At 40.4% G+C, this 19,483-nt stretch overlaps 1 protein-coding gene across 3 annotated transcripts; it reads right to left on the reverse strand.

Annotated features, from left to right (window-relative positions):
- Positions 1 to 218: 218 nt before the first annotated feature.
- LOC110987045 (phospholipid phosphatase 1-like) lies at positions 219 to 16,220 on the reverse strand. 3 transcript variants are annotated; one of them, XR_002599212.2, is made up of 8 exons: positions 15,999 to 16,220; positions 12,227 to 12,387; positions 8,881 to 9,215; positions 8,091 to 8,148; positions 6,870 to 7,046; positions 6,306 to 6,333; positions 1,077 to 4,270; positions 219 to 770 (listed from the first exon to the last, which is right to left on the reverse strand). XR_002599212.2 is itself a non-coding variant. In XM_022249456.2 (7 exons), exons 1-7 carry the CDS (start codon positions 16,060 to 16,062, stop codon positions 4,167 to 4,169), a joined length of 927 nt encoding a protein of 308 aa, XP_022105148.1. In that variant the 5' UTR covers positions 16,063 to 16,220; the 3' UTR covers positions 219 to 4,166. The 3 variants fall into 3 exon arrangements, 2 of the variants coding, with proteins under 2 accessions (XP_022105148.1, XP_022105149.1); XM_022249456.2 differs by having other exon boundaries at positions 219 to 4,270; XM_022249457.2 differs by lacking the exon at positions 6,306 to 6,333 and having other exon boundaries at positions 219 to 4,270; positions 15,999 to 16,217.
- Between the last annotated feature and the right edge of the window lie 3,263 nt (positions 16,221 to 19,483).

The raw sequence follows: 19,483 nt of genomic DNA on the forward strand, positions 1-19,483 counted from the left end.
AAGTTTACCAACTGGGTTCTTGCACATGTTCCGCGTGTATGCGAAGCCCATACACACCAGAGTAAATGCGTTGCGCGTACTTGGCGTGTTCCATGTCAGATGCAAATAAACTTGCATGGCTATGTGGTGAGTTCATACTAAAGGACTGTCAATATCATTTAGAAACACACCCTCTTTTGTTTCCACTGGGATACATCTAACATTCAACCATAAATAAATGCAATGGATAAGATGATTTAATGAACAATCTGACATATATGACTTCAAATAGTTTCAGTGTGTACACTTCCTAAGTATAATATAGATTTATGTATGGAACACAATTTACATTCTACACAATTATCAGGCACATTCATATATCAATCTCAACCATTCAACATGGTTTCAAAAACTGTGTGTATACACTAATTACATGCTTATAAAATGTACATGTACATGCTGTTTCATTCAAGTGCAGTTTAAAAATATACAGGTGATTTTTCTGGTGCACAAAAGCACGGCATAATGCACAAAATTTCAATTCAGAAAGCATGGACAGTGTACAACAGTTGCTTTTTCCTCTGTAAAAATTGGTAGTTTAACAATTTGTACAAAATACTAAAATGTAACCATTTCAGTCCATTTCACTGCCTCAAAGCTTGAACATTATTTTAAAGTAGTATCAATGCACCAGTTAGTTGTCAGACCATGCACAAAATGAGAATCATTTCTTGTGAGGTGTTTTGCTCAACAAGGGACAGCAACAGGAGACTTTCTTCCCAGAAGCAGACCTGGATTTTGACAAAAAAAGACACAGTCTGAAACCAGAGATGATATCTGGTATACACAGGGACTTTATCGTAGAAAAAACCACGCCAGGCTTTGCTAGCCTTATGCACAGCAACATCTTTAATTGAGGGTAGCATATTTTGTTCTACCTAGGTAAGCCCTTTGTTAAATTCTTGAAAAGAGGACATAAAGAGCCTTTTCAATTTGTTGTTGCTGAAAAGGAGGACAAGAAGCCCTTTATAAACAGCAAGGCTGTGGGGTAGGGGCAGCTGTTTGACGTTTTCTTGACATTTTGAAATGGCGCTCACCTGGAACAGGTCTAAACCACAGCACTGATCGTCAAAAAAAAAGGAGGAAACTTGGCATATCCTGTCTCCCACCCCGTGACTGAAGAGGAAACCTGAGGTTAACATCACACAGGAGTAAAATATTACTGTCAATGGTGGGGGTAGACAGTAGAAAGGCCCCTGTGCCACACTAAAACGCCTCTGAGGCATCTGTCCTTGTTTCAGGGGAAAAAAGTTGACAAACTGTAGTTCCAACATTGTGTTTGATTTGACAAAATAGTGCACAGTGTTTAGGAGTTATCAGGCAAAACTTGACTTTGGTGTTAAAAAGTTCATCAAAAGTTCTAAAAGTGCATCAATAATAAGACAATAACCTGACAAGTATGGGCAAGTGTGGCCCCCAAATTCTGAGATGGAGTCTGTCAAGTCAAGTGTACATCACTCTGACCTGCTTTCCTGATCATAAAGAGATAAAATCAACCAGATGCAAGCAGCTCGATAAATTCTATTTATAATGTATCAAAACTGGAGTCAGTTGCTCCTTTTTTAAAGCCATGCAATTGCACCTTTAAGTTGGATTGGTGTCTTGACCCAGTACTGTGTAGCATCTATTGTTCATGTACCTTTGTTCCTCACTCTTCACAGTGGAGCTTTTCCCTGGCTCTGTGCCTTTGAGACATGCACTGTTTCTTTAGCTCATTAAGGAGTTCTGTGAATTCCTTAAACATGTCTAGTCCTGCTTAGCATTCCTCTTAAATTATAGTAACCAGGCCTAAAAAAGCTGCCTGTTAGGCCAGTAGGGCATGGACTTATGACTGGGACATAGTGGTGGTGTGATTTTGTTCTCTATGTTTAGAGAGTTTGCCTTGGTTTGCTGCAATGTATTACATTTGTTACTTAGCATCACCACCACCCACCGGCAGCATTTTTCTGGAAGGGTTCACCGGCTTGAGCAGTCTTAATGTGAGTATATTCCAACTTTAATACTCTTTTTACCTTTCCTTCATTTTGCTACCACAACTTGAAGGGTTGTAGCTAGGATTTTTGTTTAGTGCTGGCTGTTTGTGAAAATTTAAAAAACAATGAGAGCCCATTTTCTCTCCCAATGGTAAAAAACTGTCATAATTAATATACATTGTGATCTGTGCTGGCTGGCAAGCTTCATTTCCATTCCCAGTGCTGGCAGGTAATGTTGAGTGGTGGCTAGCACCGACCGGTGCTGGCCAATGTAGCGACAACCCTGCAGACCCGACTGCAATATTGTTTGACCGTAGTCAGCCCCTTTCCACGGGCACATTCTCTGCTGTGTCAGTAACTATTTTTCTTTGCATTTACATGGCTATTATTGGCACATTCTCTGCTGTGTCAGTAACTATTTTTCTTTGCATTTACATGGCTATTATTAGAACTACATGTACCCTGCTCTCCCTGTGGATTAATCATGTTTGGTGAATTCTAATTGTTTGAAACTGTATATAGATTTTGCCCTTTATTTTTTTTGGTGAGTTATAATCATGAAATATACGGAGAGAGTTCCGTATGCGGACGCCGCTTGACACCCATTGCATAAACCCTTGAGACTGGTCTGAAAAGTTCTGAGTATTTTCTGAGTAAACAACTCGGTACTGTCCCTCCTAAACTGAACTTCTCTGGATGTATTTTTGCTTTCTGATGGCTATTAAGTCACCGTAGGGAATAATTACTGGCATCCGTATATGGAACTCTTTCCAACTAAACATGTATTAGGTAAATTTGAGTTTAGTCCCCTTAACTGGCAGTTGGCCCATCCCAGGTTGGGTTGCCATTAAAATACCAACCATTAAATCTTTTGAACAGAAACGTTTCAAAATTGTCAAGCAAATACACATAAAATATGATTTTACAATACGATTAAATTGCCAACTAACGCATCCATAACTCAACAGCCCTCAAAGCGAGCATTTTCTGAAGTTGGTGATAAGCATTCCTAAAAATATTAAACAGAGCTAAAATACTTAAAATAGCGATAACTCTAATGAATTGTACATGCATTCCGTTTTGTTTTTTTCTTCCTTTCAGGCATAGATATACACAGTTAATACTATATTCCAACAAATGTGGAAATACATGACGTATAAATAAAACCAAAAAAAGCCTCCACCAGACCTTGGGGAAAAATTAGGATTCCTTCCTGAGTGTGTATCCAGAATCCAAACTAATCCCAGGCCTTGAAAACATTAACAAAATTGGGCCGACAGCGACGTGCAGGGTAAGACTTTCCTTTGCGAACGCATGTACAAGTTGAGTTGTAATGGCAATAGAAACTGCACATCGCAGAAAAAAAAAGGAAGGCTCTTATGCCACATCCACAAATGTGGAACGGCACGTGGGTCCTGTGACTCAGGAACTGCTTTTATCCTGTTTGTTCCCCTGTTCAAGCCTGCCCCCGACCTTTGATTTCAAAGAGCATGGGGCCTGTATGGAAATCACAGAGCCTCTGAGACAGCATTGGGCTTTGACGAAATTTTTGTTTTCAATAACAGTGCAAATAAGACTTTGGCTCATACACTCTTTGAAAACAAAAGTGGGCACCAAATCATTTGTGTGGTTGAGATCCAGCACCATAGTCTGGCAAATCCCACAGGGACATGTGCTGTGCACTGTGTATATTTGTTCTACAGTTGATACTTACTAGTATGGCCAAAGAGTTCCAACGTTGCCTGTTCTGGCCAATGAGTAGGGAACTCATGTCACAAAGAGACCATCCAAAAACTCGGCCCACGTTGCCTGCTTGAAAGCTCTGTGAAATGTTATCTTTGTAATTCATTAAGACTGGGCTTTTTTTTTTTTATTTTGTAAGTAGTAAAATCCTTTAATCCATATTAGCGTGACTTTTTGGCATTTCAAGTCGCTCACAGTGGCCTCATGCTAATTCGGATGCTAAGCCATTCAAGGGCATAGTTTACAGCCCCAAACCCCAAGAAAGTACACAGTGTCAAGCCACTGCTGAAGGCTTGCCTTATTCCCTCCCCCCACCACTACCACCAAAAAAGGGTACAAATATACTCCAATCTCTTCTCCAGTTGATCACTAGGCAACGGCGTCGTGCCTCAGAGGTAGCCGTCGTTCTTGTTACGAGTCGAACGTGGGTTCATTTCCATGAAGACCATTTCGGAATTGTGGTGACTGGATGTTCCTATGTTGCGGTTTCGGTAGAGGTCCGTTGCTCCGACGCTCTGCATGGGGAGGGGGAAGGAAAGGGGTTTACATGTACCGGTAGGTTGGGGATACAGGGAGGAGAGGGTAAAGAAGGAACAAAGACGTGTCGCTGGACCAAAGGTACAAATCTACACCATCACTGTGAACAATATAACTAGAAATGTGAGAAATGCCCAAGAGTTGCTAAGCTTAGGTCTTGTTGCTGTTCCTAGCAATCGATGAATGACAGCTGATGCAAGTGAGTTTGCAATGGAATACCGACAAGACATGAGGCTAACTCTTGAATTTAGTGAATGAAAGTTTGTTTACAGCTATTCAAGGCCACGAAACAACACCCCCCCGCAAAATAAAAAAAATAATTAAAAACAGGGTAAGTCTTGCTGTGAGTTGAAAAGTGCATGTTATGCTATAAATATAGTCTCATATGTACATGTACAATGTACATGTACGTGCTTACAGGGTATGCACGCACGTGAACAAACCTTGTGTGTATAAAGCATCTGGCAACCATCCAACATTATGTTGTGATTGGCTGCCCATGAAATATCAATATTCATGTTGCATTAGTGGGACTCTTTAAAGCTGCTTGTGCGTCAGTGGAAGTAATGACAATCTCCAGTAGTTTAGGTAGCGCACATTTCACAACCACCGTAAATATGCGGCTTGATAAGGTTACTAATTTGTTAAGGTTACTAATAAGGTTACTAATTTGTCCGCTTTCACACGATAGAGGGCCTCGTGGCAACAGGTGCTGGGCAAAGGAAATTGTGTCGTACATTATTGCACAGCTTTTACAGGTTCTGTGTGCGTCGTTTTTTACGAGATTTCAAACAATTTTTGGACAGAGACTCATCAACATATCAGTGCAACACCTGTGTATGAATTGTCTAAAGAGGGTCCGATTTGGATGCAATCTTTGACAAGATCAATCCTTAAGTTAGAAATCTGCAGAAATAAAGGATTGAGACATTTTACGGCCGGCCAACGAGCAGGCGACAAGATCTGCGCCAGGAAATTCCAAAATCCTGGACATGGGATGTGCATTTCAAGATTTCAAATTTTGAAAAACGTGATCATTTCAGGTTGGAAATTTCTGTCTTCAACCTTGATAATGCATTTCTCGTGTGATTACATTATGGGTGAAGTGTTGATGCAATCTAGTTCGAGTTACTAAGACCAGACCCAATCCAGACAAGTGGTCAAAACGATCATGTGGAGGAATAGGCCTATGCTCTTTTTGCAAAATACGATTTTTCAATGAACAATATGACTTCTGAATTTTCAGAAAACAGTTCTGTGATTCAGGGAGTTGGCAGATCTGCATCACATGGCAAGGACGTGATTGAGTAGCGCATGAAAACATTCACAACGAAAAGGTCGTTTCCAAATCTGGACATAAAAACCAAACAGTGTCAGGAACTATGGGCAGTCAAATTCAACTGCCTCTCGACATAAGGAAGACAGTTCCTGAGTTACATGTATACATAATTTAATTCACTGTACAGGAAGCGAAAACACGGACTGTATGTACGAGAAGATGATGGTACATGAATGGTGCATGTAGCATGGAATGTTGGCTCACTATCTACATGCATAAAGGCAAAATGAAATCACTGAATTTAAACATAATCCAATTATAGTCCACTAAGTCCAGAAAGGACAACAAAATGTACACCAACTTCGTGCCAATGTTAACAGAAGGCTTTGTTCTTTTTTCGTTTTGAAGTATGGGACAAAGTTTTTTGACCCTGTGGAATATGCTGATAGGGTAATCTGTCAATTTGACTGGTCCCACAGTCCTTGTTTATTGGATTATTTCCTGCAGGAATGGACTCGTTCTGTGGTCTTGAAGACACTGTAGCTGCCCATAGTATCCAAATCACTGAGCTCCTCACACTAATTCATGCAGTGTTTTTTTCTTTTGGAAAATCACTGAAAACCACTAACATATATACTGTAGCAACTTAAGAACATGGCACATGGTTACAAGACATTAAGAAAAAGGAATCCAGGCCTCACACGAGCAACATCAGCAAAGCACAGTCAACTCACCTTTCTTTTGGGGGTTGACACCAAAATACTGCGGGTATAGAAAAGGTTAATGCCAATCTTACTGTCAAATGATATAAAATGGTCATTGTGGGCTAACTGAAACGGTGTCAATTTTTTTTTTTTTTTTGGAATGAAGATGTGCAACTTGTAACGTTCCAGGCATGCTGAAATAGTTTCAGGCATGTTAGAGGAAAGGACTTTATGAATTCCCTGTGCAACAAAGTTAGGCTAGACAAGGTGAATCTTGTAGTTAAACTACCAACTAAATTGTACACACACCCCAAAATGGGGGATACATCCCAAAATGGGGGGGGACTAAATCAGAAAAACAATGGCTACTTTCTGCTTTTATTTGTTCTACATGAAAGATTTATAATTAAGGAGTGAAAGTAAGTATTTACTTTAAAACTAAACAAATCAGAGTTTGCTCACTGGGAAAAACTGAATTTGGGAACAAAAGTTAGTCGCTAATTTCATGTTAGTAATGCAAAAATAACGTATGATCTATTCTACGTCACAGGCAAAACATGAACATTTGGGATTTAGCACAGATTTCATTCTTACCACGAGCACTGCGATGATTGCACCTATGACAGCGCCCCCTAGCACATCACTCCAGTGGTGCTTGTAGTCAGAGATGCGACTGAGGCAGGTGTAGAGAGCCAGCAGGAGGGCGATGAACTGCATCAGGGGTCGCAGAAAGGCCGTGTCGCCCCACTTCCAACGTGACTGGAGATACAGCTGTGAGGAGACGACAAAAGATGTCTACGCTTGTTTAAGAAGCCCAAAATATGAAGAAAAAAGCTAAGCAAATTTGGTTAGGAGTTATTACTGATCTCCTTGTGAAAAAGACGGACATGTTGGCATGCCAGCAAGCTACATGTCAGTTGTATACCATACAAGTTAAGCTGTGCACTGGTTCCCATTCCCTCCATTCATATGTGTGGAGGAAACCAGTCTTGACCACTCCCATTATAAAAAAAATATGTATCGTTCTACAGTTGATGAAGTTGTAACATGGGGGTAGCATTGTAGTAGAGTACTTTTCAAGTACCAAGGGTCTCTGCCAAATATTGAAGTGGGTAAGAGGGAATATCTACATTACTGTGGTTTGACAGAAGACATGGAACTGTAATTTTTATTTCCATGGCCAGAGGTTTTTGTAAGAGTTTGATGAGTAAGGCATCGCTGTTTCCACCTGATATTTGATGAGCTGGTTTTTCTCCTTTCATATGTCACCCTTGACATCCCTGAAAGGTCAAGTGTGTCAACCAGCCACAGCAGCCTCACGCACTACAGTGACCTCCCCCACCTTCCCAAGAATATGACAGTCCTATCTAACTCAACCACATGACAGGTTGGGTCATGAAACTGTCATGTCAACTAAAAACAGGTAAAATTCCTTAAGCTCTGGTTTAGGTGGACACCACGGAAGCTAAATAGCAGAATTACAGATTGGCTAAACGACAGTTGTTTATAATTGGGATCCACCAACAGAGTGCACAAACACCTCAGTCCTATCTCGGGCACAGGGTAACCCGGTTCATACTTCAAGAGTAAAAATTGACTGAAGTCCCGGATGTCGTGTGGATTGGCTGAACAATGATAACAAGTTCCCCCCCCCCCGAAAGGATATGGGATCATTAGGAGTTCCCTTCCACAAGAAACAAGGCTTAAGCCCCACCAAAAAAAAAAGGATGTGCATAATCACTGGAAAGAGCACTTGGGGGGAGTGCATGTACATAGACATACGGAGGGGACAGGGTACCGTTAGGTGTGACTCACCGTCAGATACAGCATGCAATAGACAGAGGTTGCCGCGTGGCCAGATGGAAAGGAACGACTGCCGAGGGTGGAGACAGATTGAGGATGAAGGGAGAACAAAGAAAAAAATTTTCTGAGCATGAGAAGGAAGTCTGGAAATGGTTGCACATGTAAAATGTCAGACACTGTTTCCCTACAGAGTAGCAAAGAGCAACTTTGTGTTTTTGGATAATTCTAGACGGAGGAGCTATCTCAGGATGAGCAAAGTGAACTCAAGACCCATGTGTAAAAATACAGCAAATTTAACACGGGTGCCAAACTTCAAAATTGCTTATTTGGCTCTGATGGCGTCAACCAGTTCACGGAGGTATTTTAATGAGAAACAACACACATTTCTTGTCTTCCATTCTACAGCGTAATAAAATATATCAATCACCAATGACCTCACCACTGTTCATATGAAGTTGCCAACGCCAGTGAGTTCTTATGTCATCTTGTCTAGACTTTTTTTTTTGGAGGTTGCATTTTTTGCACAATTTTATGTGACCTCTTTCAACCTGCCTTGCAATGGTGTATTAATGCCATTCATTAACTGAATGAAGAGTAGGCAGGTTAACACCCATATCCTGGAACAAAATCTTGAACTAATCTAGAACTTCCACTGACACAAAAATCACAGCGAATGTGATTATTTCACAGTGGAGTTCCTGTTAATATCAAGCTAGGAATCAGTCAATTCAATTCACACCAAAAACCCCCAATTTCTTTTTATTTCTAAGAACAATGTTACACAAAACTGAGCAAAACTCACTGTGATTCTTCAATCCTGTGTTCATTGTCTCCCAGGCACTCGTAATCTTCCACGTACACGGGTCGTCCCCCTTCCGTGCAGTTGAAGCCCTCAAAGTTGGGCTGGCAGATGTCGAAGAAGTGGGGCCTGAGCCGGCCGATCACGTTCTTGGAGATGTCGTAGACAGCCAACGTCACAAAGAAGCCAAAGAAGAACTGGGCAGCGTACTTAAGGAGCTGGTAGAGGAGTGGCGGGATGACCACATCGCAGCAGCAGCGGTTGAAGCTGCCCGGCGGGAGATACTCGGTGTCCTGGCGACGCCGATAGGCAAAGATGGTCACCTCTGTAAGTAGAATCTGCCATTGCGAAAGATAGAAGTTTGACTGGTAATATGGACTGAGGTTTAGAACACCTGGACTACGATTCCAGTGTAGTGTGCCTTTCAGGGGTGAGATTAGAGGAAAATGAAATATCCATGAGATAAACCCCAGAGGCTTTGAGGATCCCGCGGCAGCGTGGGGCCTGGTATACGTTCATGTTTGCTTCAGGCAATCCTTAAAAACCCATTTCTTGTGTTTTATATATCAACTACATGTATGTAAAAACACCATAATGGTAAACTCAGGATTTTCCAGCTATTAAAAGAGATTAACTGAAAAATCCTGAAATCAAGAAAATCCTGATGACAAAATCCTGAAATCAGGAGAAATTCTGACAAATCTCATCCCTGGCCTTTCTGTCCCAAACTGGAAGAGTTACATGTACATGTACGTTTCGGTTGACGTAGTGGTTCTTTCCTCACCTTTTGCCTCAGTGGGTCTGGTTCATTTCCCAGCTCTGTCCACATGTGGATTGGGTTTTGTATCAACCTGACTCTGATTTTTCAAGAACACAACTTCTTGGAGTTTTCCTTCCACTTAATGTACAAAACCCTGCACATCCTCTTGCTATCTCCTCTCTACGGGTTTCTTCCAGGGCAATTTGGGGAATCTTTGGTTTCATCACCAGAAACACTCAATGATAATGATAATATTCCATGGGTTGTATTTCAAGGATCGGTTAAAAGGTTTTCAGAGAAAATGCCTTGGATGTTGGATATGTACATGTATATGTACAATTCAGTTTCATTGGGGGGTCTGCTTCTTCGCAGAAAAATATCCAGTGAACATAATGGTTAATGCCCTCTGCTGAATCCTTCCTAAAACCTTGCATATTAAAAGGGTTTTAGAAATTAAAGATGAAGGCAGAATCCTTAATGCTAAAATCCTTGTCTTCCTGTCTTCTGATCTTTCATATCCCTCTGTCAACCTGTTCAATGTGCATAGCTACTCACGCCACAAATGCACAACTAAATCTTTGACCTTCAATCACCAAGGGTGGACTTTGATACATGTCTTTTACTGGAACTGGGCACCCATTCCCCCCTCCCAGTTGGTTATCTGTCAAACCATGACTGCAATGATCAGTGTTATGTTTGCATACATGTACATGTATTTGCATACAGGTACATGTACAGTTGAACCTCAAGAGGTCCTTAACAGTCCTGAGTCCTCCAATTGGAATACACAAGTACCTTTACAAACACCCTATTAAGAACTGTCAATACAAGATTCTGCTAATAACAAGGAAAGTGTCGGGCCCCAATGCTTCATTTTTCATTCCTGATAATATAAGGTTCCTGTTATAACAAGGTAATTTGCCAAGTCTCAAGGACCTCTTAGTAATGAGGTTCAACTGTACATGTACCGGTATACTTTTCCCACCCAAGCCCAATGAAATCTTAGGATGACATTGCAGTATATTTCTGTCCACTAGGTACATGTACAATGTATGATCTATTGTGTATGTAAGTGTTGGACTGACTTTAGAAATAAGGGAGCCTCCCAATAAATGAAGTAAAATCTTTTTTGGCTAATATACAACTGCACAAACCACCACAAAGTTTAACTTTAAGCAACCAGCAAAACTTCCATCAACCCTCAGAAGTACAGCTGATGCACAAAACACAGCGTTGTGAAGGTCTGAACAGCTGTGCGTGTACATGTACTGTACACTGAGTCATGGAGCTGGACTGAGAGTGCACTGCTCCATAGGCAGGTGTATTCTTACAAATGCATAATATACATGTACATGTACATGTATACTGTACATGTGCATGACTCATTTTGTGGAGTACTCAGAATTTACAGGTACAATGTTAATGAATGCCCAAGATCGCTTTCAAAAAAAGAAAAGGTGTTGAGAAAGAGAAATTGTAAACTCATTAGTACCATTCATAATGCACTCAATAAGAAACTCTTGTAAACGTCGAGTAACCGGTTCTTTTCAGAACCACACACACTCAAAAGAGATATTTTCCACATGGTGTATCCGCGAACCCTCTGCCTTATCTTATTCCACCATGCCAACCTTCGAGAACTACGAACAATTTTGGTCGTCCTCTCTGTTAAAGAAAGGGGATTGCCTGTGTGTCTGACAGTTCAACCTTGACCCTTTCCGTCCACCATCTTCCTTATATAAATCCTACCCCCCCTTACCTCTCAAAGTAAACGCTGGTTTTGCAACCTGCTTCTTGAATGGAATGAACTAAAATGAATGAAACCAAAAACTACACAGGCTTGACATGGCTAAAACAAAAAAGTAATGACTGTCATGAAACCAACAAATGAAGTGAGAGACATTTTCTTGAGATCAGATAGGGAAAGAGTCCAAAGTATAATAGCATAGGGCAACACTAGACTGTACAGCAGGTGGAATGGAAGACTTGTAAATTTTCCCATCATGCATGTATCCAATTTGCCAACATTCAATAATCTGACGAATGTAATTTTTTGAACACCCTGGTGATTCAGCTCTCAGCTGTCATTTGCAACTGTCGACAAAATGGCAAGCTCCCATCCCGACAATTTGGCTAGGAGACACAAAACTGCACCGTGAAAAAATACTTGGCTCACACGTGTACGTGTGAGCCAAGCCTGGGGTTATAAATTTCAAATTTGCCAGCTTGGAACCTCTTTTTGTCCAAGCCATGGCTCCTACCGGTAACTTTACTATTCTTAGAAGAAGCTGTTGCTAACACTTGGCAGTCAAGTCAGAGTTTGCAAGCGGTATCCCAGATTAGCCACAGGCAGTTTCCTGTAATGCTGTCTGACCTTACACATACATGTAGGTACCAATTAACCCATGCCCATTGTTCAAGCTACACTCCTCTATACTGCTCACTTCCTCGAACTTGACTCCTCAACGTTCAACAAGAGCCTCTTCTGAGAACAATACAATCAGGGCCCATGGCTAGGAAACAAGGGTGGAGAAACAACAAACCCACATCCCTCTTGCATTGTACAGCAAATCCTGGTATTCCACATACCAGAATAAGGGGAAGTCCCACTCCCACCGAATACAACAGTGCTGACGACACCGTAGAATCTTTGTAGGGATACGACAGGCTCTCGTCACCGCAGAAGAAGCCTCGCTGGTAAATGGGCAATTTTAGCCCCGGAATACGGAACAATATTGCCGGTACTGCAACTGTTCAGAAGGACAAACAAACAACTTGTGTGAGGACAACAGGAATACCTTCCCAGAGGACTCAAACTGAACAAAATGCATATGTATACATGTGGATAAAACATGTTCAATGAAAATGGTAATACAGTGTACTGTGGCTAATGGAAAAGTCCTTCTCCCTCAAAAAATTGACCTCAAACTTTGCAGGTGAAATGTGCAAGACCTTGTTTTTGACTGTTTTTTTGCACTGCGTGTCTCTCAAGGTCTTCATCTCAGTACAGTAGGCTGTACTGGTATTTCTACAGAAATAACTGAGACATAAGTTGTACTGTTGTTAGTTATTTCCTTGCTTTGGCAACAAACAATAAAATCTCAGCTGGAGGCTGTGGCAACACCCAATTAATGTCTGTGAAAGTAGCCAAGTTCTTAATTTGGCCACTTAAACAGATCCCTCTCATAGAACACCATATTAGTAGGAAAGTTGGAACTACATTTCTAGGGCCATTAGCTGTGTGGGCACGCAGCACGTACATGTACATGTAAAATTTCTATTGAGTGTCGAAGTGTGACGTCATTTAGAACCAGTAGATGCTATACAAACGAATGGAGTACGCGGGCGCGTTGGTTCACGCTCGGGTACTCTCGCTAATGGTTTTTACACACAGAAGTATGTGTGTGACACGTTCACTTTGGCACTCTATACAGGTCATGCAGGTGTGCAGTGGAGGTCCAAGTCAAGTACATGTACACTTAACAGCATGAACAGCAACATTACTCACATGTAAAATCTGAATATGCAATACTAGTACATGTACAATATAGACTCATAAAGGGAATAGTTTCCTATCATGTACATGTAGGATAACACTTGATGCCTCTGTGCAAAAACCTATGAAGATGTCTAAAAAACTGTTTCCTAAGTAAATGCTTGGGAATTTTCCTAGCTAAATATTAATTTTTAAGACATGTGATCACTGTTTGATGGCTGTTATAACATTTTAAGAGAAAATTAGAGTTGTCTGCATGATGGAACTCTTTCCCATGCGCAAACTAGGCCCCTAATCCAATAGAGGCGTACCTCACAACTTGAAGACCGTCCCTTCATTTGGGGACAAAATCAGTCCCCAGAAAGAAAGAATGCTCCTCCACATGTATACATGTATGTAGGGACCAAAATGGGCTACTGTGCACGCGTTGTGCGCATGGATCGTTTTTGTGCACAAAACGTGGTCGCCTTACTCCCCGTATAGACACGATGCAATAAAATTGATTTCTAGCCGCAGGGACCACACTATTTTCATTGTTTGTGGAAAGGGTTTGAGTTGCCTGAAATCTTCATTGAAAGTTCTGCGAAAAAGCGTGAAGTTTTCTGGGAGTTTTGATCCGCTAAAAACGGGCATTATTTCAAGTGGCATTTTAGGGGCTTTCCGGTACATCTAAAAAGAAACTAGCAATCATTTTTGAAAAATGTGGGTCAGAAACACCTCAGAAAGATTGAGGTTTAGATCGTGTGAACGCATTTGACCGCCGAGCGATAAAGTGCACTATGATTTTCCGAACGGCCACCACTGGGCCTGAGTGTGGGGCGGCCCTCAACATGGCAGTCGCGGGGGGTAGCCTCACATGTGCCTCCGTACATGGGCAGATACAGACTACCTTGGGTGATTTTGTCTATGGTGTCATGGCTTTATGGTCATCTCTAAGTGCTGTGTTTTACAGGGTTTTTTTTTCAAGAGAAATGTTAAAGTACTGTTATATTTGCTGACTTTATTCCTCTCAATTCTGACTAAAAAAAATGTACATTCAAACACAAAGTGTGGTCGGGGGGATTCTTTTGGGCAACTGTTCAGCTACATGTACATGTACTTGTGAACCCCATACTTTATAAATTGATTTTGTAGGGACTGAGGTTGATTTCATTCATGTAAGCCCAACCTTCTATTTTTTTTCCCTTATATTAAAATTTGAGAAATTATACACTTTATATTCATGTTGACAACAATATACATGGGGGTGAACCAGTAGTTTCACATTAATTGGGGGGGGGTGGTGGCGGAGCTTGTGCACTTATGGTACCTGTGCAGAACGTTTTGCAGAAGTTTTCTTGAGCTTGAAATTGTTGATTTTTTTTAATTACTTTGTTCATAATTGTGTGTTGACTGTGGCAATAGCTAATTTAGAATACCCTTTCCCCTCATTTCCTCAGTGTAAAACTGGTTCAATCACTTTCTGACTTTCCAAAACTTCATATTATGCACAAAGTTTCCATTTAGCAAAGAGACACATGTACCAGTATTACGCACAATCTAGCATTGAAGAATCTAACTATCGCTAAATATTCTGCTCCAATGTTGACATCATTTTGCTTTAGTTATCAGACCAAATTACAATGACTTTATGGAGGCATCATTTTTCTAAGGAGGCAACCACACTTTGTCACAAGAAATGAAAAAAAGAAGCTCTGCAGCACCTGCCAATCAAGAAATATGTTGCTTTGAATTTGTTTACTTGGTTGTTTACAGTGTGAAAGTTTTTATAAACAAAATAAATTGAATATAACTTCTCACTAGAACATGGCATTCGGATACTTTTTGCACAAAACAAAACAAATATGTATATTTCTTGTCATGTACAATACATGTTATAAATTTAAATGATTTTTTTATTATTTACATGTATAATCAAACTGAAGATTATAGGAGTTGCCATGGCAACAGTAACAAAAAACAAATGAGCCAACTTCGTCATAATTATTACAACTCTGAATGTCTTCTCTTGGATGTCCTATCAAAGAAAGAAGACAGGAAATGCAGTACAAAGTTGAAGAGTTATTAGCAATTTAAAACGTTTACACGTTTGTTTGCACGTAGCAACGATCAACCTCTATGGTGCCACAACTAACCAAAAGTTATCATTAAGAAACTGAACCGAAGAAGGGCTTTTAAAAAAAATACAAATTAGTGTATCTCCACAACCCCTCGACCAATTTTGTTCATTTTGGTGCCAAATCGACACAGAGTTACATGACTGGTAAGTCTGACTCACTCACAATATAATGAAAATATCTACATGTACTTTGAAAATTTCCATTATATGGGGACAATATTTTTTCAAGTGAGCATGCCAAAGGGATCCTGCCATTGCTCTGGAGATCCTGTTAATGCCTTAATTGGATCATATTCTACCTCCATGATTGGATTCAGCAGAGGAACACACCCAAGGCTGCCGTAAAGAAAAAATTCTACCGTTTACGTCTGGGATTACAAGCCGGAGTCTGCAATGGCACATAAAGGGTGGGGAAAAGGCTGCATCAAAACAATTTTTTTTTAATTAATTCTTTATGAATATGACAAGTGACACGGCACAAAGTTCATAAAAACAACTTAAATGACTAAATATGAATTGAAAGTTTCGGAGAAAAATAAAAAATGGCATATGAATATTGTTTACTTAAGCTCACTTGGGAAACGCTGTCTCCCCTTTTAAGGAGACATTCTGTCTTCCAAGACTTCTCCAAATACAGGGACAGTCCCCGAGTTTTGATGTGCGCCTAACGCTCATGAAGTTGGGCATAGGGGCCTAAATCATGTGAACAAAGTTTTGACGAACAACTGAATAAAAAAGTGTTTTACCGAGCACCAATGCCAGGGCATCCAGGAGAATAAATCCACATTTTGCAGCTCCGCTCCCTGCCATGTTGATTTCAGAGAGTTCGTCAAACGAATGGGAAGATTTAGGCGACACTTTTAGAGACTATACAGGATATAATGCACGATGATGAGTCACTTCATTTCAGCAAAGAAGCGTACGTACGTACGGATCCGGTGGTGCTATGCTACGCGCACTTCCTCCAAACATGAGAGGAAAAAAAATCCCTATTAACGAACCTGGCTTGTTATCAACTCTAGGGGGCGGTATGAATGTCTGTAGGCTAGGAGGGTGGAGTCATTACATGAGCATAAAATGTTATGTCTATGGGCTGGACCAAGCAGAGAACTAGCAGCGCAGTCTCCCCTCCCATGCAGGTTTCCAGGATTTTTTGCATGTAATGGGCATTTCATATTCACTGGCAGATTGAGTATAAAATAAAGAGTATTTTTGAAATAAGTGTGTTCTTCTAGGCTGGTTTCATTCCAAAGGCCAGGTAAATAATTATTCAGAATACATGAATAATATTGTTTCAGCTTGGCCTTGGCTTATACTCTTAGAATTGTGAGGCACACTGAGTGTACTTCACAATCGCGAATAGGGAAAAGAGACATCATGTTTGTTTAATGTTCGTATGTTCACTAAAAATTGTTCTGAATAAAATAACTACTTCATTAATATTAACTTAGTTGTCCTTGCCAGCTTTTAAGGTTATTTATTGTTCATATGTCTACAAAAATTGTAGCAAGAAATGACGCAACAAGCGGATTGTGCGTAAATTTAAATCTCCAGGGCTTCGCACTGCCTGAATTATGTACGCCTGTCTAAACCCAAATCCTTTATGGTTCGACCCAAGTCTGGAATTGTATTTGGTTTTGTGATACTATTATACGCCTATCTGATATGTCAGAAAAAAATCAACTTGAGAAAGAAAAATCCCTCTCTATATACCTCCCGATTGTTGTTAATTTTACCCGAGTAAATTGACCATTTCAAAACCCGTGATTAAGGAAGGCACCCACGTGAGTCAATGAAGTTCGGCCATTTTTTACCATCACAACGGCCAAAATAAACACCTGTTGATTATGACGATATAGAACCCTGTTATGGCATAAACCCGCTTTACAAATACGGCACTCGAGATAAAACGCCCGAAAACATGAAAGGCCGGCAAATTTGCTATCAAATACAACAACCTACGACAAATCTACTCGATCACATAAATTTGGCCGTTTACAGATTCATCGAATCTCAAGAGTCGAATCTCCCGTCTAACACCGTAAACGCTTACAAAGCCAGTCGCGATATCGATGAATTGAACTGTTCGAATATGTAGTTAAACCACCTTATACGGCTAAAAACCAAATGTACGTTAAAACAGATCCCTATGCCTCCCTATTTGATCTCCGAAAAGACCCATAGACTCGTCAAATATCGATAAATTTATCAATAAGAGATGCGACGCGCAATCATTTATTTGTCCAAAAGACGTATGTTACGGTATCAACAGCTCACTGTCTTGCGGCGATAGCGTTCGGTATAGAGTGACAGCGGCAATTTTGAAAATTAGAAACGACGGACTAATTTCAAATAAATCGGCATTGCAAGCGTTTAGCATATCTGAATCTCCCGCGAAATTAAAAGTCGATTAACTTAGACAAATCAATTGAACCTCGGTTTAGTACATCTGAATTTGAATTTCTCACGTAATTAGAAGTCGATTGAACCTCGGTTATTCTTCGGAATAACTGGGGTTGTTTTTACGTCACTCGTTCCTTAAATAAATAAACTTTAAATAAAATGATACACGCAGAAATTTGTTACGTAATCGGTATAAAAGACGACCCACGACCACCACCGTCGTCACCACCTAAAGACACCTGCCAACGCAAAATATTTGAAATGGACGACAGTTATGTTTGCCGAATTCGCGGACGATTTATTGCTTGGGTTCCTTCACACACCCCTGAAGAGATGGGAGATAGATACCACCATCATCACGTTTGGGAAAAACCACCACCACGAAAATCAGAGTAGACTTTGAGAGAACTTAACATTGAATTGTCCAGTGAACAATCGGCACGCATAGACTACGTGTTAAATCGAGTTTTAGATGGCAAGAGATCTAGAGCTAGGTCGTTGATGGGCTTTAATCGCGGTATGTTATCAAGAGGCAACCGGGGAAGACGATTTAAAAGTAACAGATCTGTTTCAAGTTTCGGATAAGTATTGGACAAACGCCCTCGACAAATTAAACCTCGCCAAACAAGATTTCTAAAAACCTATAGATTGCTAAACAAGATTTTTCAAAACGTATAGATTGAGCAAACAAGATTTTTCAAAACATATATAATAAAATGGAGACTCACACGTTTCACTTAACCGAAAGCGAGCAGAAATTTAAATTGAAAGATGTCATTAAAAACGCCAAAGTCGTCCGAGTAAAGAATATTCAGTTTTAAGCTGGATATTTTAACGTAACAAATTTAAACGCGACTGAAATTGAGTGGGATACGACCGCTTGGAATACCCTCAGAGGAAAGAACGGAAGTATCTCCCAATTCAGAATTAGTAAAAACAGCCGAAACCAGATTGATCCAAGCAAATAAAAGAGGCACTTTAGCAGAAGAAATCAGAATCATCGCTGAGGAAATTGAGCAGCTAAACCACAAAATCGCAACTTAGAAGAGCAGTTGAACCAAAGACAACCATCAGAAATGCGAGCTCGTTTAGCTTATGATGTCAACGATAAAAACGTCAGATCAGTTTCATTGCTCGAGGGGCAGAGACAAGCCTTGGATGAAATTTATGAAGGGAATCCCCCAACTGGACCTACAACAAACTTCCCCGTACAACCCACGAGACCCAGAGGAGAATTAACCAAAAGACTTTTTTTGACGGGGCTAACAGAACCTTTATACGATAGACTTCATTCTCGAAGCTCATCTCAACCATTACCCGAGGGTCAAAGAGGAAGCATCGTGGTATCTCCCGGTTATTATATTATGGACTGGTTTGACTTTTTGTTAAACTCGATCCCAGGCGTTTCTTTTAAGGTTCACTCAGAATCTAAAGGGGTGACTTTGGCCATTACTGACCCCAATCTCAAGTTGTGACTAAATAAAGAAGTGTCCAAGCTATTGAACTTACCCAAAATAAAACTTTTACCCAACGTTATTTATGAAGGCAAATATGATTTAAACCCCTTAAAACTCGCATTTATTCATTGCAAACAATTAAATACATTTGACAACTTTTATAACGGGCAGTCTTTAGACGTGCTATACGTGATTGCTACTGAGCCCTACACCCCAACACCCATGCTGTGTAAAACGCCTAAAAAGTTAACAGACAGAAATATCAGTGAATTGATTTTTTCTGTTAAAAACGATCGAGGTGAGCTCTTGAATAATGTGGTGTTTGCTAATTGTTAAGTTCTGTAGTCACATGAGGGCGCTATTCATGTTGT

The sequence above is a fragment of the Acanthaster planci genome, linkage group LG09 (assembly GCF_054643075.1).
Source record: "Acanthaster planci isolate LZ-2023a linkage group LG09, COTS_SCS, whole genome shotgun sequence".
NCBI lineage: Eukaryota > Metazoa > Echinodermata > Asteroidea > Valvatida > Acanthasteridae > Acanthaster > Acanthaster planci.

What these genes read in the sequence shown, in the direction of transcription:
- LOC110987045 (XM_022249456.2), bottom strand. Translation starts at nt 16,062, where the DNA reads ATGGCAGGGAGCGGAGCTGCAAAATGTGGATTTATTCTCCTGGATGCC. An exon ending in TGGGACTTCCCCTTATTCTG is followed by an intron (nt 9,216 to 12,226) that starts GTATGTGGAATA and finishes TCGCAATGGCAG; the next exon opens with ATTCTACTTACAGAGGTGAC. An exon ending in ATTGCATGCTGTATCTGACG is followed by an intron (nt 7,047 to 8,090) that starts GTGAGTCACACC and finishes GTCTCCTCACAG; the next exon opens with CTGTATCTCCAGTCACGTTG.